This window comes from Chrysemys picta, chromosome 15 (genome assembly GCF_011386835.1).
Source record: "Chrysemys picta bellii isolate R12L10 chromosome 15, ASM1138683v2, whole genome shotgun sequence".
Taxonomy (NCBI): domain Eukaryota; kingdom Metazoa; phylum Chordata; order Testudines; family Emydidae; genus Chrysemys; species Chrysemys picta.
This window is the reverse complement of record NC_088805.1, coordinates 23,644,851-23,667,909: the sequence shown is the minus strand read 5'-3', so window position 1 is coordinate 23,667,909 and position 23,059 is coordinate 23,644,851. Positions and strand designations below refer to the sequence as shown.

Below are 23,059 nucleotides of genomic sequence, written 5' to 3'. Positions count from 1 at the left end.
ATCCCTGCATGGGTTTCTTCAAGGTTGGTCCAAATATCCTTTTTTTGAAGGAAGAAGGGAAGGTTCCTTCCTTGAATGAGGCATTGACTATTTCAGTCATTAGTGGCACCAATTGGTCATGATTAGATCTGGCTGAAATATTTTGGCCAAACTTTTTTCACCAATACAGATTCAGGCTGATAGAAATATTTAGCAAATGTGTGTTGAAATCATCAAATTGTCTTGGCCAAGGGGTGGAGTGGGGGAAACAAAACAAAACTTCTGAAAAACACTAAGAATTTTGTCTTGGCATTTATAAAATAAAACATTTCAATTCTTTTGATTCAAAATAACTTTTTGATTAGCCATTTGCTTCCATTTTTTTAAAATAATACATTTTAAAAAGCTCAGTGTTTTCTTTTGGGTCAAATGACTTGTTTGATCCAGAATTATATATTTTTTTCTTTTTAGTTTTCAAAAAAATTTCATTTTGAGTTCACCCAAACCAATATATAAATATACTATTTTTCTCAAAACAGCCAGCAAACTGAAAAACACAGCTCATTACTCATTACGCTTTCACAAATGGGGAAGGCATGGGTCGGATTGGCAGGACTTGGATTGAGAGGCTTTTAGGGGATCCAAAACTTTGATAGTGAAGGTGCTGGAATGTAGGCGGGCTAATGGCTGGTGAGTGCAGGCTGGGAGGATCCAGGTTGTTTGGAAAGCCTTCCTGACTCTGTGTGATCTTTTCCCCACAGTGTGATGACAGTTCTTTGCAGCATTTGGTACTTGGTTCTGATGCCTTGGGATTGATGTAGCAGTTCAGCTGCTGTAGGTGAGATTTGACAGCTTCAATGGTGGCTGAAAGAAAAGTTCTCTTGGTCCGCGATACAGCTTCAACATAGAATAGCTGGCAAAAGAGCAGTTGTTTGATGCTTAGATAGAATTCTTAACTATCCTTAGATAGGAACCATTTTCCCCTTCAAATCTCCCTTTTTAACTCTTGCAAAGGGTTACATAGTCCTTAGGCAGACAATGGAAGTTCTCAAACTTTGAAAATGCCAGCGTAGGTATGGTCTTTCTGTCAAATCTATGAAGTCGCGGAATCTTCTCAAAGACTTGAAAGCAAAGTAACTATTTGCTTCACTTGGGGGCTAATTCTCATCTCAGTTATGCTGGAGTCAGTGTATTTACACCAGTGTAATTGAGATCAGAATCTGAGCCTCTATGAGCAGGGTGAAAATATGCTTGCACTCTCTCGTGCATCTGCTGTTAGCTCAGATGAAAATATTATCACAATGGTTTCTGCATCTAATCTGTCCCTCACTAACTGGATGTGTGGGAGATGGACAACACAGCACTACCAACCCAGACGGTTGGATTTTAAAAAAAAAATCTTAATAATAATTAATGATAAGAGCCACACATTAACTAAATGGAGATGCACAGCTAGACTAATGACATTTAAGATGCCATTAAATGAACAGACAGCCATGCCTTTGGCCTGCCCACATGTACCTGCTCTTTCAATTTCAGGGGGTACAAGAGTTTGTGCTGCTGGTAAGAATGTAAACAGGTGTGCCCATGTGACACCAGAGAGATCACAAAGCGGGGACATTGTTTTTCCTCTAAATGCAAGGCTTTATCAAGGTTTGCAGGCACATTCCAGGAAGGCACTGGCATTTAAGTGAATATCCGAGAATCCATCAGTTCAGTCTCAAATCGTCATTGTTAATACGTTTGGAGATGGAAACTGATCATTAGAATTGTGTGTGAGACATTTTGCACCTAAGGCAAAACTGCTCTCATTGCAAGCTAGAAAAATTACCATTCTCAACCATGAGTATTTTGTCACCAGGAGCAAATAACTTAAAATAAAAAAAAAGAGCACTGCTTTGTCTCTGCTACCCAGACCACTAGTCCATGCAAAGGATGACAGAAGAAACAATAAAAGGGATGAAAATAATAGTAGATTGTAAAAAAGAAAATAGTATAATAGTGCAGTTCATTCTTTGCTTGGCATGTGTGTGTGTGTGCGTGGGACACACATACCCAGAGAGAGGAAATTCTGGGAGTGTCAATAGAAAAAGCAAAATCCCATAAAATTTAAAAGGACAAAGCCCAAAGGGGATAAAGGATAAATCCACCTAATAGGAAAGTAAAAGTGCTAAAGCTTTGCCCAACCTCTCAAATAACCATCACAGGCTACAGGACCAGACACTCTGCTCGTTTAAATCACCAAAGCTCCACTGAAGTCAATACACCTGTGCAGATTACACAGGCCCAAAACAGACATATACACAACAAGAACAAAAGTCAGTGGCAGATGTTGTAGCAACAGCCTGGATCAAGGAGCTCTATCCCATCATGCTGAGCGATACTCATTGGGCAGGAGCACCAGGATCAGGGCTGAAAGTAAATTACCTTAAAGTAAATCTAAGGAAGTTTATTGTCATAGCTACTGGGGAAATTAAAGGAACTGTACACAGGTGTGGCTACTTATGCAAAAAAATTTACATAGATGGTTTGTCTTGTTATACAACAAAGTTCCCAATGCCAACTAGTAAGCTACCAAATAAATACCGTGATGACCAATGACGAGGAGCCAGCAAGGATCGGTAAGTCATAAGAACATAAGAACGGCCGTACTGGGTCAGACCAAAGGTCCATCTAGCCCAGTATCTGTCTACCAACCGTGGCCAATGCCAGGTGCCCCAGAGGGAGTGAACCTAACAGGTAATGATCAAGTGATCGCTCTCCTGCCATCCATCTCCACCCTCTGACAAACAGAGTCTAGGGACACCATTCCTTACCCATCCTGGCTAATAGCCATTAATGGACTTAACCTCCATGAATTTATCCGGTTCTCTTTTAAACGCTGTTATAGTCCTAGCCTTCACAACCTCCTCAGGGAAGGAGTTTCACAAGTTGACAGTGCGCTGTGTGAAGAAGAACTTCCTTTTATTTGTTTTAAACCTGCTGCTTATTAATTTCATTTGGTGACCCCTAGTTCTTGTATTATGGGAATAAGTAAATAACTTTTCCTTATCTACTTTCTCCACATCACTCATGATTTTATATACCTCTATCATTTCCCCCCCACACACACAGTCTCCTCTTTTCCAAGCTGAAAAGTCCTAGCCTCTTTAATCTCTCCTCATATGGGACCCTCTCCAAACCCCTAATCATTTTAGTTGCCTTTCTCTGAACCTCTGAAGTCTGAAGTCAAGGGCACATACGCTGCTGAGCAATATAATATAAATTCCTCTCTCTCTTCTCAGAGCCACTGATCAGTCCAAGGGCTGTGTTACCAACCTTTAGGCTGAACTTTTCACCAAGAAGTTTTCTAACTGGTTCATGACTGATCTTATCAGCAAAAGACATGCGGACAAACCAGCATCTCACAAGGTGAGTCATAAGAAGATCTGTTAACACAACCTTCCATAAAGAATGTATAGTGTTATTACTTCCTTTGCCTTGATTATGGCCTATTCATACACATTTTCGTTAAGCTAAATGTGAAATAAATGTGTGATAATTGAAGGAGAATTACTCTTTCTTTATAATCTATTTAAGTACCACCAAGAATTGAAGGGGTGTGTGTGTGTGTAGTCTTTGTACATTAGCAGAAAAACAGCTGCAAATTCCATCCAGAGCAACATGGCTAAATGCAACTGTGCAATATTTGCAGTCTAGAAAACTGACAAATCTGCCCTGTTCTCAGCTGTCAGCAAACATTCCTGTTCCCCAGGTGAATACTTCCGCTTGTATTCAAACCCAGTCTTAACTAACAGTTCGGTCCTCATCCCATCCTCCAACCAGCTTGGGACAAATAAGACTGATGCTGTCATATTGACAGACTTTATTTAATTTTCCGATTTGGGCTCTATTTTTCTGCGGCTGGAATTAAAAAATAACTTTAGCCCCATTTACTCGACACTGTTTTCAGTATTGATCCCATAGATTGTCTTTAATGAAAACATCAACTGAATGAAATTCCTGAAAACTGACAAATAGCTTGAATTCTCCTTCTCTCTCGCTCATTCTCCTTCCCTATTGTAGCCCTCTCGCTTGTGGAATTAAGTGGCTCAGTTGTGTAGGTAGCAGTGATCTGTGAAGGACAAAAAAGCAGGGAAGGCATTAAATTATCAATTACTCCTCTTGGAATTCTATAGCTGTGCTCCAGCCCCAAGCGCGCCAGTTGAAAAATTCCAACAGGGACAATCAATCTGAGAGCAATTGATTCAGGCTGGTTGCATAATTAATGTGGGTCTGTGATTTGTCACATTCATAATCACCTTATCTTAGCACAGGCGTGCCCACATTTTAAACGAACTGCTGCTGTCTCCCGATTTCTGTCTGTTTGCACCAACCAAAGCTAGCATGGTTTTGTAGTTAGGGCACTAGACTAGACCTCGGATCAGGGTTCCATTTCCTGCTCTGTCACAAACTTCCTGGCCTTGGGCCCCAGATTTTTAAAGGTATTTAGGGATTGTTTCATTCAGTGTCACAACACCTAAGTCTCATTTTCACAAGGGGTTTAGGCACTTAGGAACCTAAATCCCTGTTGATGGGCGTTTGGCTCTTAAATGCCTACATTCCTTTTGAAAATGAGACAGGCTCCTAAATCAATTAGACATTGCTGGATAGCCAGCTGGCTTTCTGGCTGCTTTGTCCTACAGGGAACCAGAATCTGGCCCTGTCGTTTATATGAATAACTGTATTTATCCAGGGGCAATTAATAGAGAAATTAAACAAACAAAAGCACAGGACACTCATTAACTTCTGCAGCCCTGCGGAGTCACTTCTGGGCGTAGGCTTTGCTCCCCAGATATCAAGAATGTTCCTATTGAGCAGATGCCGTGCAATGATACGCTCCGCTGCTGAACACAGCTCAGAACTATTCATCACCTCCCTCTGCAAGCCTCTTTCTGTCTGCAGTGCAGTCCATGTCCACACTCCCAACAAGAACTGTGCCCTTGTTGGGAGTGTGGACTCCCAACAAGCCAAACCAAAAGCCAACAGAAAACTCCACTCTAAGAACGTAAGAGTGGCCATACTGGGTCAGACCAAAGGTCCATCTAACCCAGTATCCTGTCTTCCGACAGTGGCCAATGCCAGGTGCCCCAGAGGGAATGAACAGGACAGGTAATCATCTAGTGATCCATCCTCTGTTGCCATTCCCAGCTTATGGCAAACAGAGGCTAGGGGACACCATCCCCTTTAACTATAGAACTGATGACTCATGACTTTCCTCCAGTTTCAAAGCCACGTAGGCTGCCTCCATTATCCATACACGACTTGTTTAAGAGCAGGGTTGCTTGTATTCTGAATTCTTAGCATATACTCCCCAGTGAATTATTCCAAAACACCTGGAAAACCATACTTGATTTTGAGGACTGATCCTACCCTTTAACAGGATTTTCCCTCCTCATAGTCCAACTCGTGTCCTTCTCAGAAAAATGTCCTGGCTGTCTAGTCTAACCATGTATTGCCAGAGATGTCAAATCACTTCAGATGCTGCTAATCCTAAGGGGTGTTCCTCCATTCCAACATGTGTATATGTAGCATTATGGCAGAGTTCACTAAATGGCATTGTTACACAGTTCTACAAGTTCTTTTCCATAGTGTGCAAGGAAAATTTCAGTCCTGGAAGAGATGCTGTAGTGCTGTTGATTTCTGATGCAGTTCTCTGGGGGAGCTGTGGCAACCAGCAAGAGTTTGCTCTCTGTCTGACTCTTTCCACTAAGGGTCAATTCTTAGGGCTGAGTTGCTCCCAGGGGACAAGGCACTGGTGTTTGGATTGTGATCCCTGGAGGACAGGATGACTTGTCTGCTGTTTGTGATCACCTCTGTACCAGGACTGGGGTAAATAAAACAAGCTGTGATAAAAATACACCCAGATGCCATGTTACTAACTTCTCCTCCAATGGGAAGCTGACCTGTAAAGTGCCTAATCTGTTACTGTATGGAAGAGGGGTGACAATATATAATTTTTCCACCACCATTCAGAACAGGGTAGACAAATACATCTCAGATGTGGTGTAGATATATTTGGTCCTCAGCACAGGGGGCTGGACTAGAAGACCTCTTGAGCTCCCTTCCCTACATTTCTCTGATTCATTGGCTATATCTAAGTGATCATATACCTCTTAAGGTCAAGCAGCGTGTATGGGCAGGAGGCAGGTTTAGATTTTCATTTGTGTTTCAAGCAGCATTTATTTGTGTTTATATTTCCCATGGTCTCTTTTAATGACTCAGACAACAGTCTGTGAGCCCAGAATAATACAAGGTCGGGTTTCTTGATGTTGTTTCAGTTCCTGGGTGGTAACAGTGTGAGAAGAAGACCAGATCTTGCTTTTAGCCCTAGCAATGTTTTCCTGGCAGGGAAGGGGGGAGGAAAGACGGTGGAAAGACAAATACAAAGATAAAATACTTCAGTACTTTGAGTCCATTTAGGCTTTTGCAGAGCTCTTATGCACATTCCCACAATGCTCATATTTCTACGGACATTAAGAGCACCTCACCATTAGGGGAGGACAAACTTGTTCAGGAAAAACTAGATCCACTCTGAATCTCAGTTTAGAACCTACATTTAAATTTAACCAGAGAATTTTTCCAAGGATTTTTAAAAATGGCTTTGAAAATAGGAACAAAGGACAGTGGGATAAGAAGAGAAAGAATATAAATATCACGTACAGGAAGTAATAATACAGTAACAAACATAAAAGGCACTTGTGTGCACAATAGCACAGGACCCACAAACATATACACGGCAAACTGTCTTAACTTATTTGACAGGTTTCAGAGTAGCAGCCGTGTTAGTCTGTATCCGCAAAAAGAACAGGAGTACTTGTTAGTCTCTAAGGTGCCACAAGTACTCCTGTTCTTTTAACTTATTTGATCATACCTAGAAGAAAAATCAAATCAAGTATTTTTTTTTCAAATCCCCAGCTTTATCAATAAAGTAATGACTAATTCTCCCATGTCTTGCCAAGTTACCCAGATCGATGTGCCATTTGGATAGGGTACCTTTCTTGGAGTTTTGCCAGTTAACAATTAGCCTCTTGGCAAGTCACTTGATATTTTAAAGTTTGGAATAGTCTGGATATAAACACATTGTTCCTCTCTTAGCTTCCTGCCCTCACTAAAACAGGCTTCATCTTTTGCTGAACTCTAGCTCAGATACCTCAAAAGACTCGCAGTTTTTTTTTTAAATATATATTTTATTTATTAAAGTCCAGAAGGGCCCATTGGATCATCTAATATGTGTCTCTCTTTGATGTCAGAGAGATTAAGAGACTTTCCCAAGGTCACACACCAACTCAGTAGCACAGCTAGGAATAGGACCTTGGTCTCCTGATTCAGAGGCCAGCACCATATCCACTCAACAACACTGCCTCACAAGATCCATCTCTCCTGGGCCATTTGCTGCCTTCAGAAGAAATAAGCTGTTAAGAATCCAAGCAAGAGTTGAGGAACAAGGTGGCATTGGGTTCCAGGGGAAAGATGTGGAAGCAAAGGACTGGAGTGGGAGAATAGAACAAGGATCTGAATAAGTTGCAATGGAGACAGAAAGCAAATGGGATTGGAGAAACATCCCAAATTTTTCAAGGGAATCTCCATGTCCCAGATACTCACAGGTATTTAGGTGACTACCTCTTTTGACATCAATGGGAGATAGGCATCAAGAGGATCTGCACCCAAGTCATTTGAGGCTTGACCATCACTTCTCATCCTGCTTCCGCTTCCTCTTATCAATTTAACTGGTTCCTTTTTATGATCTTTGACCCAAGGAAAACTCCCATGGATTGTTCCTGGGAATTTTGCCTGAGCCAGGACTGACTAAAGGATCTCAGCTGTGCCCTTTGAACAGAGAAGTTGCTTGATTAAAAAATAAAGATCCAAATTTTGCCCTCTGATGCTAGCATAGCACTGCCGTTCATTCCAAGGGTAGCTCCAAGTGCCTTCAGACCTGGTCTCTGTAAAATCAAATCTCTTTCTGATTCTGTGGCTTGATAACAATTCTCCTGGCTGTTGTAGGGGTTTGGACGTTAAAAGGTCATCTTGTAGAGTCTATTATGTCACATACTTGCTCTCATAGTTCTACCCGGCACATTGCATCTCTCAGGACTTTTCAGACAGGTTCATTGAATACAGGATTATTCAGGCCACAAAAGGTGCATAAATGGAACATGAAGGCTGAGATTTAAATCCACAGAAGTCTGGAAGCAAGTTTCTCTTATTTTGCCCTCGTCTCCCTCCCACTGGACCCCCATGTTCTGTTGCCCCCTTACAGCTATATTCCTCTCCCATTCCCTTTAACTCTACCCTTGTGCATCATCTTCCATTACTTTATACGCTGCCATAGCTCTCGACCCCAGCCTTGTCTGCGTCAGAAAACTTACAGCAAGGTAACTTAAAACCAAAGTAGTCACACCCGTACAAACCCCTAATATAGACATGCATAAACCAATTTAGCTTGATGTATTAGCATGGCTTATGTGATTTTTTTTAAACCAGTGTTAAGTGCATCCATAATAAGGGTATACCAAGACCGTTTTAGTTACACCAGTGTACGTTTTTTCTTATCAACACAAGGGGTAATATTTTCAAAAGTGCTTACGTCCAATTTTCAAAAGTGACCTAGGCTCCTAAGTCGCAATGAAAGTCAATGGGATGTAGGCTGCAATGGGCCAGACTTGTAAAAGGATTTCTAGGGGAGTTAGGTGCCTACTGAGATTTTCAAAAGCACCTCGACACCTATCTGCATCTCTAGCTGCTTAAATACCTTTAAAATACAGTCCTAAGCCCCTCTTGAAACTGGGACTGCAGCTTGTAAGTCACTTAGGTGCTTTTGAAAATTGTACCCAATTAATACTAAATCTGGATTTCTTAAAATTGCGCTTTCAAAATGGGAGTAATTAAAGATACAAAAGACTCTCACCTTATTGGTAAAGGCATGGAAGTGTTTTGTTTTGTTAGCTACTGAGTGCGGTCAATGATGGCCAGGGTTAGGATTTTGTTTCATTTTGATATCTATTTCCACACTTGCCTAACTTTAGAAAAGTTACAGAGCAGCAGAGTAAGCGTTTCCTTTGTTCAATGTTGAAGATTTGGAAAAATTACAGTGGAAAAAAAAAACAAAGAACACCCCATTCTATTGCAGTTAATAACAAAAGGAAAAAAGGGGGGGAGGGAATCCAAACACTAAGAATTTTTGAAATTTCAACATTTTTCATTTTGCCAAAAAAAAAAAAAAGTTTTTTTGGGGGAAAAAAACTGGCAAGCTGTTCACAAAAGCCACTTTTCATTACAAAAGGCTTCTAAATTAACAAATTTGACCAACTCCTCCCACTATCAAGCAACCAGCTTTATCAGAGAGAATTATACATGTAGACAAACTATCACATTGTTTATTACTTAATGCAAGAAAGACAGCAATGAACAAATAGGACCAAAGTTAATCCATTCGATTATGGCATAATTCTCTGGGCTTCTTTTCAGAATGCATTTACATCACTAGCAGACGCAAAATTACCCACTTGATTCACTGCAAACTGTTGGTGGTTTTTTTAATCCTCACAAGCAAGGAGTGTTTCTCCTGCGGCATCCGATATTTTCCTTTCTCATCTCACAGCCGTATGCATTTGCACAATTATCTGCCAAACAAATGCCAAAATGCTGGTGTATATTCAAGTTCCTGGCCACAGCGCATTGAACAAAATAATGTGCTTGTCTCCAGTGCAAATGGGACAAATTCAGTCCTGGTATAAGCATGCGCCTCTGTTGAATTCAGTAGCGCTATAGTGAGGGGCTGTGTTTAACTGTAGCCAGAAGTCAGCCAGCAGAGCACGGTTCTTGGCAGATACCCTGCAGTGGAGAATGTGTGAAGCTTTAGGGAATTTTTTCACTTGACCAGAGCTCGGAGAGCCTTCTTCAGTGTTAGAAGAACTCTATATAAGTTCCTCATTCCCATGCTTCCGGATTGCTTTGTTCTAGGATTCTTTACCATTTTAACGTGACTCCTGCTTTCCCCACGGCTGTATTTTGAGCCAGTGTATTTAAAAGCCTAGCCTGGCAGTGGGAAGAAGCCCCACTTTTAGAAGACTCAATAAGTTGGGGCAATAGGGGTGGAATCAACAGGGACAACATTTGGGGGGGGGGTAGAACATTTATGTTTCAACTTGCCATCCCTTTTCCTTCCCAAAGGCGAGGGAGACTCCAAGAACAGTTGCCAATTCTCCCCACTCATTCAGCAGCTAGAGCGACGGTGGTGCATAGAATTGTGTCAGGGATTTCAGTGCGCTATGATTATGCCCATGTGCACACAGACACTTGTGTTCCCCTTTTAGGGTTGCCAACCCTCCCGGATTGCCCGGGAGCCTCCAGGAATTAAAGATTAATCGTTCATTAAAGATTATGCCATGTGATGAAATTTCCAGGAATACAGCCAACCAAAACTGGCAACCCTCCTTTGCAGGACTCAGGATATTTTCTCTCAGCCTGCTGCATTTCACCATTTTAATTCTTTGTTCAAAGACATAAATATTTCCGAACATGTTTTACGTAATGAACTAAACCAGAGTAGCACGTTGTTCCATAAGGAAACGCTTAATTTGGGAGCGTAAGGTATGGCTAGAAGTGAATGTTTACGCAGCCACCAGAGCAGCTTGCGTGGCGGCCAGCTTACACTAATGTAACTCAATGGGAAGGTAATTATAGATCAAGTAGTATAGGGGAAAAGATTACGAATGCGCATGAAGACACAACACGACACATCGGTGAAGTAGCCATGGGCAGTGACTCCTTCTCTGGGAAACTACCTGACTAGCCAGAACTAATCACAACCAAAGAACAACTTTAATAAGATTAAAGCCTCAGTGTTCGAGGTTTGCACATTTCACACAACTGTGTCATGAGCTCCTTGCGTTGTATGTGGCTCAGCCTAGTTTTAACAGGGACTTTCCTCTATTAAATCCCCACTGATTTTATCCTGTGCTCGGAACTAGATTTCTCAGAAGAGATGCTTTTCAAGGAACCAGGCTCCATTTTGCTTGGGACGTGGGCAAACACCTCTCTCCCGTGTCTTAGCTTCAGGGATGCTTGGGGTGCATGCAGCTTTTATGTTTTAAATATCCGGTTATAATTATGACAAATGTTGGAAGGGATATTACTCCTTGTGCTTCAGAGCTTAAGCCAATTGACAAAGCTGAGACTATTAGCTACCATGAGGAGACCCGATGTGGAGGAATTGTCCCATAGCTGCTACTGTGCGGTTCTTACACCTTCTGCTGAAGAATCTGGTACTGGTCACTGTCCAAGACAGGATCCTGGACCCGCTGGCTCTTGGGGCTGATTAAGTGTGGGGTTTCCTACGTTAGGGGCGCACAATGGCCTTATCACTAGAGCAGCAGAAAGTTTAGCTCTATTACTGTTCCCTACAACGATAGGCAGCCAGTGAGTAGTTTTTCAGATCCAGGAGTAGGGGGGGGGGGTCCATCCTTAGCTACTGAGTCAGTGGAGTTCTGATAATTTACATCTCCTGGGAATCTGCCCCTTAAAGATCGCTTGTATCAGAGCCAGCACACACTTGAATAAGGGTTGAGCTGAAAGTAGTCAGAAAGACTCCGTGAAGAACAGTGATCGGTTCCCAAGGGCCTCACAGTTCTGCCTTATTTCATTTAGCTGAGCGTGGACTACAAGCACAACAAATAAACCTTTAAAAAATCCAGTGAGAATCATCAGACAAATGAAATCAGCCCCGCAGATGTGAATTGTCATAGCTGGAGCTACACCCCGTTTACAACAGCTGAGCTCTGGTGTCTGCTGTGTTCTGTTAGACAGTGAGTGACCAGAGGCTAGTACACACCTATTAAGGCTAAATGTTTTCGTAAGTCAAATTCTGCTCTCAGAGGAGGTTGTATAACTGATTCATTTGAACTGTAGTGAGCCTCAGATATCGATTGGCTGCTCAGATTTTGAGCTGCCTGCACTCCATTAAATATACAGTATGTGTCCAGCCCAATAAGATCACAGTGTCAAATTAGCTCTGAAAGCAAAACTCAGCCCACGCTGCAGCTTGTAAAGCGTGTTTCAAACCAGGAATAATTTACTGTGTAGTGACTTTGAGCCCACCTCAGCCCAGGGAAAGCCAAAGACGTTTTGCATTAGCATCTATATACACAAATGCCAAATTTTCAGTCCCTCAGCATATAAAACGCCCCCTGGAGCTCAAGGGGAGATGTGCCACACAAGAAGAGCTCTGCCATGCTGAGCGGCGAGTAGACTTTTTTTTTTTCCCTTTGAAGCAATCGTTACTTGCCAGGGATGAATTGTAATCTCCTACGTAACCCTTGCAGGGTATCCCTGGTACGATAGCCTTGCCCCTGCCTAAACCCCATTTAGTGGTTGTCCGGATTTCAGTGGGTACAGCTACTACTACTTAATAAATGCAAAACATTGTGCAGAAATTACCTAGCTATGACACACACAGCCGTGAAGCAGATAGGTTAAGATTAGCTCCCATTTTACAGATTGGGGAAATCGAGGCGGGGTGTAAAGCGATTTACCCATGCCACATAGTAACTTAGTGCCAGTATGATATGAACTCGGGACCTCCTGACTGTCAGCACTGGTCTCATCCCTCCTGGCTGGCAAAACAGCAATCAATTCACAGAATTTACAGTTGGTATCCTCCTACCTCTACATTAATTTAAAAAATGAAACACAGTTTCAGCAGCAAAGCCCACTGTCTCCAATCTAGAGGGCTTCCTGCCTACTCCCTCACCCTCCACCCACTCGCTGGAGAAATAGTACTAGTGCTTTAAATCTGTTTTCTGTCAGGGAGATCTCACTGTGCCATAAAAATGACACCTTATGTTGTACATTATATATATATATACACTTATACTTACTCAAGCCTGCAGGGCCAACCTAGTTTCTAAACTCCAAAGCATCTTCTGCTGTCTCCTTCATACATCATCTCTGACGATGGACAGATATTAATAAAACCCAGATGCAGGGAATGATTATTGTTGGTTATGTCAAATAAATGTAAATGGTTTTCCCCTTTGGCAAATCACACCTGACAGCCTTATTTCATAAGTTATGTTGACTCCCTGGGACTGGGATTTTGTGACTAACAGCTTTTGTTTTTACAAAGTGACTTCCTCGGGGTGGGAGGAAAATGAAGACAGATAAACATATTGTGATTTGTAGAGTCGCTTAGCAGCGGAAACGTGTCACACTCGGCCAGCTAAATTCCAGTGATGAACAGGGGTTGGTTGGTGAGCAATGAAAGCCTTTTGTTGTGTCACGCTCAATTACTGCTCCAGAGAAAGCAGTGTGGTCTCTTTTCTGGTTGGTGTCCTAGATGCCCTTCTGAAATGTAGCATGGGGCGAGCAGAGAGGTGGATGGCATGTGCCACCAAACCTGAAGGGCCTTGATTTCAGTGGGAGTTTTTGCTTGAGAAAAGCCTGAGCAGTTTGTGAGGGGCCTCTGTGGGACATGCAAGAAACGTTCGCCCCCTCCCCTACACAGCTGTGTAAGGGCCACTAACAGTCCCTGGGGTGCTCTGGGACAGGCAGGACTCCTGCCCTAAGACGGAGGATACGGTGCCTCCCACCCTCCCTCCTGGCCCACGGAGCAGAGCCACCGCACCAGGGGACAGCCAGTGGCTTCATTACATTACCTCTAAGGCAGAACATCTCCCGGGTACCTCCTGATGGGACACAGCGCTACACTGCCCCCTACATGGAGGGGTGACATTTAGGCCACAATCTAGTCCTGAATCAAGCTTTAGCTCAGGGGTTCTCAAAACTTCATTGCACTGCGACCCCGCTTCTGACAACAAAAATTACTACATGACCCCAGGAGGAGGGAACCCAAGCCTGAGCCTGGCTGAAGCCCAAGGCCTGCCACTCCAGGCATGGGGGCAAAGCTGAAGCCCAAAGGTTTCAGCCCTGGGCAGGGGGCCTGTAACTTGAGCCCCACCATCCAGGGCTGCAGCCGAAGCCTGAGCCCTGCCACCCAGAGCTTCAGCCCCGGGCCCCAGCAAGTCTAATGCCAGCCCTGGTGAGCCATTAAAGTGGAGTCATGACCCACTTTGGGGCCCCAACGCACAGTTTAAGAACCACTGTTTAGCCCATAATACAGCACTTCCAGCCAGGACTTGACGAGGAGCCGCAAGGGGAACAGACCTTTGTTTAGCTAAAGAGAGGCCCGGATGCCGAGGAGTACTGAGCGTCCACAGCTCCTAGCACGGTCTACGGGCTCTCAGTCAGCAACTCTCCTATGCCTCTGGTGTGCTAGCTTAGTGAACCAGAAATATAACGTACACGGCACAGGTTGATACCTGTGTTGTTCAGGCATGGACACAGCCTGCACTTAGGTAACCATGTGGCTTCTAATCATGTCAGCAGGAGCTGTGGATGCATGTGCTGAAAGCAGAGTAGGGCCAGAGCTCAGGGCCAATACTGCAATACCCTGAAGAACACCAGGCAGGCCCTGCAATGGAAACAGGTAAGACCACCATTATCAAAGGTGCTTTCTAAAGTTAAGTAGCTACATTTTTGGGGTGTCCAACTTGGCACCCTTGGGACTGATTTGCAGAGGTGCAGAGCACCCAGAGCCCTCATGGGCTTCAATTGGTTTTGAAGGCGTTAAAAGAATCCGTGAACGTCAAGGCTCAGTTGCCTTCCGGTGGATGCCCAAGAACTGGGGTCCTAAAAACTAGTGGCCCCTGTTGAAAACGTTGGCAGCTTCAGGGTAGGCTTTTCAAAAGCGCTCACCACCAAACCAGCACTGACGTCAATGGCAGTTTTACCTTTGGCCAAAACGGGAGCGGCACTAGGCCACCATTAAGGGAGCTTGAAAAAAATCTCATCCTAAACTTCTTGTCTACAACAGAGCCCCTGGAGGCGGTTGCTTTCTCTGTACAAGGGCTGTCAGGCTGCTTCTTGTTCCCAACCTGAAAGCATTCATGGGAGAGACAAACATGTAAGCATATGTGTTCCAGTGTCTGTCTCTATTTACGCTTTTCTCTGGATGTCTGACTGGCCTGGGGAAATAAAGATGGCAGCCTGTGAGGGATGGGGAGGGTGTGCCAATGTGCTCACAGAAATATGAAGCATACCTCGGGTATTTGTTCTGCATCTCTAATTCTCTCACACACAAAAGGAAATAAATTGTTTGGTTTTTTTAAATACAATTAAAGAGGAACAAGCTACATGTTTCCAAATGCTTCTATTCCACAAATGTAATGCTCGTTGTCAGGTCATCTCTAGAAAACTCCACTTTTCTTCTCAGCGGCAGGGCCAGATTAACGCTGGGGCTTTAGGGGCTGCAGCCCAGGGCTAAGGAGGGCCCTGGCACAGCAGGGCGCAGGCAGACGGCCTGCATGCCGTGGCCCCTTGCAGCCCCCGGCTGCTGGCATGTCTCTGTGGCCCCTGGCGGGTGGGGGTGGGGGGAGTAACCAGCCAATGGGAGCTGCAAGGGCGGCACTTGCGGGCATGGACAGTGCCCGGAGACACGTTGTCCCTTCCCCCCAGGGGCGCGCAGAGCCATGCCAGCAGTCGGCGGTTTCCGGGAGCAGCGTGGCAGGCAGCTGCGCCGCTGACCGGGAGCCATCTGTGGTAAGCACCTCACACCCCCTCCTGCACCCCAACCTGTGCCCCAGGTCAGATTCCCTCTTGCACCAAACTCCCTCCCAGAGCCCGCACCCCTCACCCTCTCCTGCACCCCAACACTCTTCCCCAGCCTGGAGCCCCCTCCTGCACCCAAACTCCCTCCCAGAAAGAATATAAGAGCTGTTCTAAGGTAAGAAGTAGGCTATTTTGAATTAACTTAACTATATTCTACACGTTTTAAGACTGAAATGTAACCACAGAACGGCTTTATGTTAATTAAAAGGCACGTTTAGTATAGCGTGAATAGCCTCGATGCCATAATTGTGATCATTTTGTTTTAAATTAGGAAAAAGACTTGTATACAGGGGCCCCACAAAATCTAATAGCCCCGGACCCACAGGAGAGTTAATCCGGCCCTGCTCAGTGGGACCCCCACATTCCCCTCCACGCCTGGCAGTTATGCTTGCATGTGACACCCAAGCTCTGGCCCTGCAAGATAGGACTCGCGCTCATTCCTATGTTGTTTGTATGTATGGTGCTGAGCTATGGAATGTCTTTGCTATGGTCTGATACTGAGAGGGGCGGAGCATCTTCACTAAGGCTTGGTCCACACTGGGGCGGAGGATCGATCTAGGAAACGCAACTTCAGCTACGAGAATAGCGTAGCTGAAGTCGACGTTTCCTAGATCGAACTAAGTGTAAGCGGGGGAATGGTCCCGCTATTGTGGGGAAATTTCCTGACTTCTGCACTACCCCGGTGAGGTGGGCAAGCGAAAGGATCCGAGTCCCCGCTCCCACTTCCTTTACCCAGAGGCCTCCCTGCCCTTGAGGGCTCCCCTTCCACTCTCCTGTCTGGCTGAGTCCTCGTAACCCCAACAAGGCTGGGCCCAGGATTCCTGGGGGGCTCGACCCCCAACCCTGCTGTGGTCACCTAGGACAGGGGCTAGGGTGTCCCCACTCCAGGGTACTCTCTTTACACTGGGCACCTCCCTGACCCACTGATTATTCCATACAATTTAAAGCAAATACAAGTTGTTTAATTAACAATTAATCTAAAGAAAAGAACAAGGAAAAATGGGAAAGGTTAAAGGAAAACACATCACCCTGCTCTGTGGCAGGGAACATCACAACCAGTGTCTCTGGAATGTCAGGGCAGGTCACAGTCTGCTTCTTGTAGGTCCCAGGCCTCCTTCTCAGGCCCAGGCCGTGCTGCAGAGACGCTGCGGGTTGGACACTTGCAATGGTGGTGGCCACACACCTCCGGGCTTTGAGTGGTGGGACCCTTCTTCCCAGCATCAGCCCCCCATAGGGTTAAGGTCCCCCTCCCGGTCTGGCCTGCAAGGGCCCTTGTCTGGGGGTGTCTTTCTGTGCTGGGCCCTTTGCCCAGGTTCCCCCTTGGCTGGCCCCACTTGCTCACCACACCTGGCTCTGTGGCTGCAGCTCTGCTCCCAGCACAGGATCTGCTCTCCCCGGGCTGCGTCTCTGGCTCTGTGGCTGCAGCTCTGCTCCCAGCACAGGATCTGCTCTCCCTGGGCTGCGTCTCTGGCTCTGTGGCTGCAGCTCCGCTCCCAGCACAGGATCTGCTCTCCCTGGGCTGCGTCTCTGGCTCTGGATCTGGCACGGTTCTGCCCTCCAGCTCAGCTTGGGCCCCTGCTCTCTCCTTAGCTCGGCCCCACTCAGTCTGACTCAGGCCATTCCAGTTCACACGGAGGACGGGACCCCCTCTGGCCTCCTGACTCCCTGATTAGCCTGCCCGCCCTGTCAATCAGGCTGATCTGGAGCATTGGCCTCTCCCCATGGTTCCTGGGGACTGTCAGTCTCAGGCTCCTGATTTGCCCTCGACCCTTCCCCTTTTAGTGCTGGGAGCTAGCCAACCAAAACACCCCCACTGAATGTTAGTAAGGGGGCAACAGTCCCCTTACATAAGTTTACTTACTGCGGGTCCACGTGGCGCAGGCAAGCTCCCCCGTCGACAGCACTTCCTCCTCTCGGCGAGCAGGAGTTCCGCAGTCGACAGGTGAGCGCTTCTGGGATCGATTTATTGCGTCCAGATGAGACGCGATAAATCGATCCCAGAAGATCGATCTCTACCCACCAAATCAGGCGGGTAGTGTGCACCTAGCCTAAGACCTGATCCATTCTGGGAACAGGACTTTATAGTTTTTACACACTCACTCCACCCCAGCGAAGATCTCCCTCGCCGGCGCATGAATAGACAAAGGCACTAACAGGACTGATCTGCCAACATGAGAAGCCACAGGTTTGAACGCGACCTAAGTATGATTACAAAGGAGGACATGCAGCACCGCCAACGTCCAGAAACTTCAGTAAGAACTGAGCATGCTGGGAACTTACACTAATGTCAGAGGCTCATGCCTGTGGGCAGTGCCAGTTCCCTTAGATCTAAGGTTACATGAAAGCCAAATCTACAGCATCCTTCCAGCTGCAAATGTTCCTCCAGCTAGATGCTCACCTGCTCCAAGTGAGATTCTGCTACTCAACTTTTTCTACCCACTGCAAGTATCGGGGTAGTGCAATGAGCCTTCTAGACCCTTCAGTTGGTACCGTTAACACGCACCGTGTGTTTTTGAGGTGAAGGCACTCCTGCACAAGAGGTCTGTTGTATCAATGCTCCTTGTAAATAGTCTCAATAATTATTGGCTCTTTCCACCTGACTGTATTTTCTGTTTGACATTATGCAGGCCTTCAAAATCAGGGACGAAAACAGCTGCTAAAAAGAGCACTAAGAACTTGTTTTCTAAACTTGGTGGGTTGGGTAGTTTGTAGGACAAAGTGAAAGGACCAAGGGCTTTGCAGGAGCTAAACGCCTGCTTTTGAGTAAGCACATCTGCAAAATACTTGAAATTCCTGAAGACATGGGGAAGAGTTGACAGTACTCACAGTCGAAGGCCCTTTGGTTGAATCAGTTATTTCAGTATTTAAAATACCCTTATCTGGGAAAAAAAAAAATCTGGAAACCCTTGGGATTTGTTTTGTAATTTAGCTGTAAGACCCTGGTTGGTCGATGTGGTGCTCTGTCCCCCTCTAGTGGTGACTGGGCCCCCTACAGAATGATGAGCCTGCTACAGCCTTGGCTAACAGAGATGTGTCTTGTAGCTCATGTGGTTAGCTTTAGAGGTCCCAGGTTTGATTCCCTGCTGCCGATGCCCATGTGTAGGTTCGCATTACACAGCGTGAATTTAGCACACAGGAGAGGAACAGGGCTGGCTCTAGCTTTTTTGCCGCCCCAAGCGGCGAAGAGGAAAAAATAAAAAAGCCACAATCGGCGGCACTTCGGCGGCTGCTCTCCCACGCCGCTTCATTCTTCGGCGGCAATTCGGCCGCCGGTCCTTCCCTCCGAGAGGGACTGAGGGGCCACCGCCGAATTGCCACCGCAGACCCTGTGGTGCACGTGACAGCAGCTGGGCCCATTCAATCTAAACAAGGTATGCAGGCATCAAAAGCAAGGGATAGCTGTAATGGAAAGAGGACTGATAACTAATGAGTTGAATGGCTCAGGTCATGGGATGCAGGCGCCAACACATTTCTGCTGTAGATCAGTTCAGCTCTGGGCCAGGGCACTAGTACCTGGTGAAATGCTTTGGTGTTCTCAGTTTAGTTCCTAGCTGATGTGACAACAGGCAGTCTCAGCACAGGCTTAAAGAGTTAAAGCAAGTGGAAGATTTAATTAAGCTTTCAGTTCTACAGCTGTCCCTCCCGAACAGGGAAAAATCCCCATCAGTACAGAGGTAGGGGAGAGGAAGCTTGCACCACTGCTAAATAAATAGCACAGCGTTGCAATGCCAAGAACTGTCAACCAAGCACCTTTCCCCACCATTAAAACTCACAGAATGGGCTTTTTAAGAGGGCTGACGCTTTGTGTGGGCTGTCACAGTATTACTCGCTCATTGGGGATTCAAGCTGCAAGGAGTAACACAACTAATTTGGTATTCATAGTGGCATTATTATGCATTTTCAGAAGTGTAGATTTAGACAGCGTAATGGACAGTGCATTATCTACAAATGTGTTCTCAAGATCAGAGCTGGTTTAAAGGTTATTCAACCTGGGAGAAATTATGCCGTAATTAAATTTATCTTGCATTTATCTATTCAAGGAAACATAACTGCAGTTTAAGGGAGGCAGGGGGAATACATTTAGGAGCTACATTTTTATTAGCAGCAGCACAGAGGATACAAATTAGTCTATCTCCCTTCACTGAGCAGTGTTATTGGCCATATAATATAGGACCTGGCTCAAAATAAATCTCCTTCCAGCTAAGGGTAACACAGAGCTGGGTAACAAAAATCAGGCTATATATTAAAATAGAACAAAACTGGGATTTGGGGATGGGAGGTTCAATGGTGGGATGCTTTGTGTTGTAATTTTCAATCCTGACGAGGTGGACACAAGAGAAGGAGCAGTCCCATCTTATATTCTGTCCTTTGTCACCCTCACTTCCAAAGCCAGAGTCCCTCCGCCAGTGATGGTGGTGGTGGTGTGGGGGGGGGAATGCTCATGGAGGCCCTGCTCTGGCTGCGCCCCTTCCCTGCATTCACCTATTATTCCTTTCTTTAAAGGTGACCCTCCCCCATCTAAGGCTCCCGTCCCTCACCTTATAATACGGGCCTCAGTTCTCACCTGCCACCTCCTTCATTCCCTCTCCCAGTGACCTCAGTCCCTTCCCAGCAAACAAACAAGCCCATCCCCCATTGCCCAAGCTCCCAAGAACCTGCAAAGCCTCTACAGCCATTTATTCACCCACCCCCGCTCTCCGAATGGTTTAAGGCCCAGCCCCAGCCAACGGGCAGGACAATAAAACGCTTCCCTTGGCGTACGTTTCAAAAAGCAGCCCTTCAGCAAGCTAGACTGTGGCATGTCAGGAACTTCCTGAGCCTGAAGTGATTGCAGCAACTGTTGTTTTAGTAACGCTGTAGCCATTGAGCACTGTCAATATTTGGACAGCGCCAAAAAAAGGCCGCCTCAGCATTGCCCAGAGGCCCACAGGCAAGGGGCGAGCAAGCCTCGTGTTTGCACAGTGTGTTGAGGAACGTTCCCCAGCGAGACCGTGCCTTCGTTAAGCCAGTCATTATGAAAATGAAGAAGTGGCCTGAAATCCCAGCTCTGGGAGCCTTTCAGCCCTCTCAACGCTAAGAAGAAAACAAACAGACTGCAGCACAGTTAGCTCTGCCGCTGCTCTGCGTGAGCCAGCATTACCCAGCCTGTGCTCTGAGGGGAGCGGGCACACGGATATTTAGGACAAAGGCATCTCCCTGTTGGAGGAGGTTTGGCCTGAGGATAGGCAACTGGACCACAAAACAGAGACAAGCCTGGTCTCTAAGCGGGTAAATTGCCCTTGTGGTTAAGGAACTGGACTAGGCGCCACAGAACTGGATTCAAATCCCAGCTCTGCTACAGACGTCCTGTGTGACCTTGGGCAAGTCATTTAATCTCTGTGCCTCCGTTTCCCATCTGTAACACAGGGATAATACTGCCGTTCTCTGCCTTGCCTATTTCGATTATAAACTCTTTGGGTAGGGCCTCTCTTTACATAGTTGTACAGCACTTTGCAGACAGGGGCTCTGTTCTCAATCAGACCCTCTAGGCAGAGTCATAATACAAATAATTGGGCAGATTATATAGATGCACAGGCACTGTACTGGGAGAATGAGCACATGATGGTTGAGAGTCATGGGGTCCCAAATTTTAATCCTGGCTTACTCACAGGCCAGAAGGAACCATCATGATCATTGAGTCTGACCTCCTGCACATTGCAGGTCACAGAATCTCACCCACCCACTCCTGTAATAGGCCCCTAACCTCTGGCTGAGTTACTGAAGTCCTCAAATCATGGTTTAAAAACTTCAATTTACAGAGAATCCAGACTCTACCAGTGTGAGCCGGGGGGAAATCCCTTCCCATCCCCTAAACGTGGCAATCAGGGGGACCCAGAACATGTCAGCCAGAGCCAGCAGCCAGACACCTGGGGAAGAATTGCCTGTAGTAACTCAGATCGTTCCTCCTGTAGCGTCCCGTCTTCGGCCGGCTGGGGCTATGTGCTACTAGCAGTCACAGCTGGCACCTGACGCCCGGTGTGGCTTTGAACAAATCACTACGTCCCCAGTCAAATGGAGATAATCCATAGGTGGTAGGAACATGGTGAAGATTAATGCTTGGGAAGTGCTTTGTTCCCAAGCATAGAAGCTACCTGATTCCATTAGGTCAAGAAAGAACGAGTGCTGAGCTAACAGCAAAAACCATCCAAAGGAGAGAGAGATATCCTACAAGGAAGTGTGAGTCTTCCAGTCCGATAGTTGTTTGGGGTGGGGGTATGCCAGTGACTAGAGGCCAGCACATTAAATAACTACAGAAGCAGCAAGCACATGCAGTGACAGCCTTTCAGAACGCTTTGCTTCCCACTGCTAAAAATGCTTCGTGCTTCTATAAGCTCTTTAAACAGCCACCCGGCTGGAGCCCGAAGAAGCCTTCTCCCAGCTGCTGCATGCTGTCTGAATTGCTCTGCTCACTGCATCGTGCTTCACATTAAACTTCCAGCTCCTTAGAGAGGACATGCTAGGCGCTCTGGCTGCGATGCCTGTGAAAAATGTAAACCCAGCCCTGCCCGGCCTGCCACTGCTGTGCATAGCAGCTGCTGAACACAGCGTTCATGCTGTCCTAACAGGAGCTTAGAACTGTTCAAATGCCCATCCCCAATCTTAGCTCAGCACTGGTTTACTGTATTGCCTTAAGCAGGCAGCTGAGGGGACGAGGGGAAATAAAAAATAGCAAGGGGGTATCTAAAATCATGCTGAAAGCCTCAGGAATTCTTTGAGCTTTAACTAAAAGGAGCCTGTCTTCTCCTAATCTAGGTTTCAGTCTGTTTGCATTCTTCACACTTCGGGCTTGATTCTTCGCAGCACAGATGCTGAACGTTGAGGCCAAAGAAAAATAAAGCAAGGAGCAGGACAAAGAGCATACAGGCCCTGACCCTGTGTTAATAAGAGGGCGGCAGCACCAATGCCAAGTTATTCCTGGAGGAACGAGGTCGCAGAGGGCAGCGTGGCCAAAGTCCACAACTTCCCCAAGGAGCTGAGGGGGAGTAGATGTTCACTTGAGTATTTTGCCTGGTTTCAAGGGTGCACATGAGTTTCTGGTGCAGGACGCCTTCCTGATCCCAGTAGTATAAAGTGAAACTAAGGAAATTCAGTCCACCAGAGGCAGATGAACCACACCCATAGTTCAGGCTTCATTTTCCCCATTGTGCCCCATTTTTCACATTTTATTTTAACCCCACATTCGAATCTAAGCCCTCATTCCTGATGTGGGAGAAAGCCAAGTAATTGGAGTCATGTACACTTATTTTCACCTGTGATTCATTCAGTGATTGCAAAGTTATAGGTCTACATCTCGCAGGCAGAAATTGCATACAGGGAAAAAGAGGCCAGCTTT

At 46.0% G+C, this 23,059-nt stretch overlaps 1 protein-coding gene across 1 annotated transcript in view; it reads right to left on the bottom strand.

Annotated features, from left to right (window-relative positions):
- Positions 1-278: 278 nt before the first annotated feature.
- The window catches only part of SLC15A4 (solute carrier family 15 member 4), a 90,687-nt gene continuing 67,906 nt past the window's right edge, over positions 279-23,059 (bottom strand). Inside the window, exon 7 of the mRNA XM_042852534.2 lies at positions 279-4,093. Within this exon, the coding sequence (XP_042708468.1) occupies positions 4,071-4,093 (23 nt within the window). The 3' untranslated portion in view covers positions 279-4,070. The remainder of the gene's footprint in view (positions 4,094-23,059) is intronic.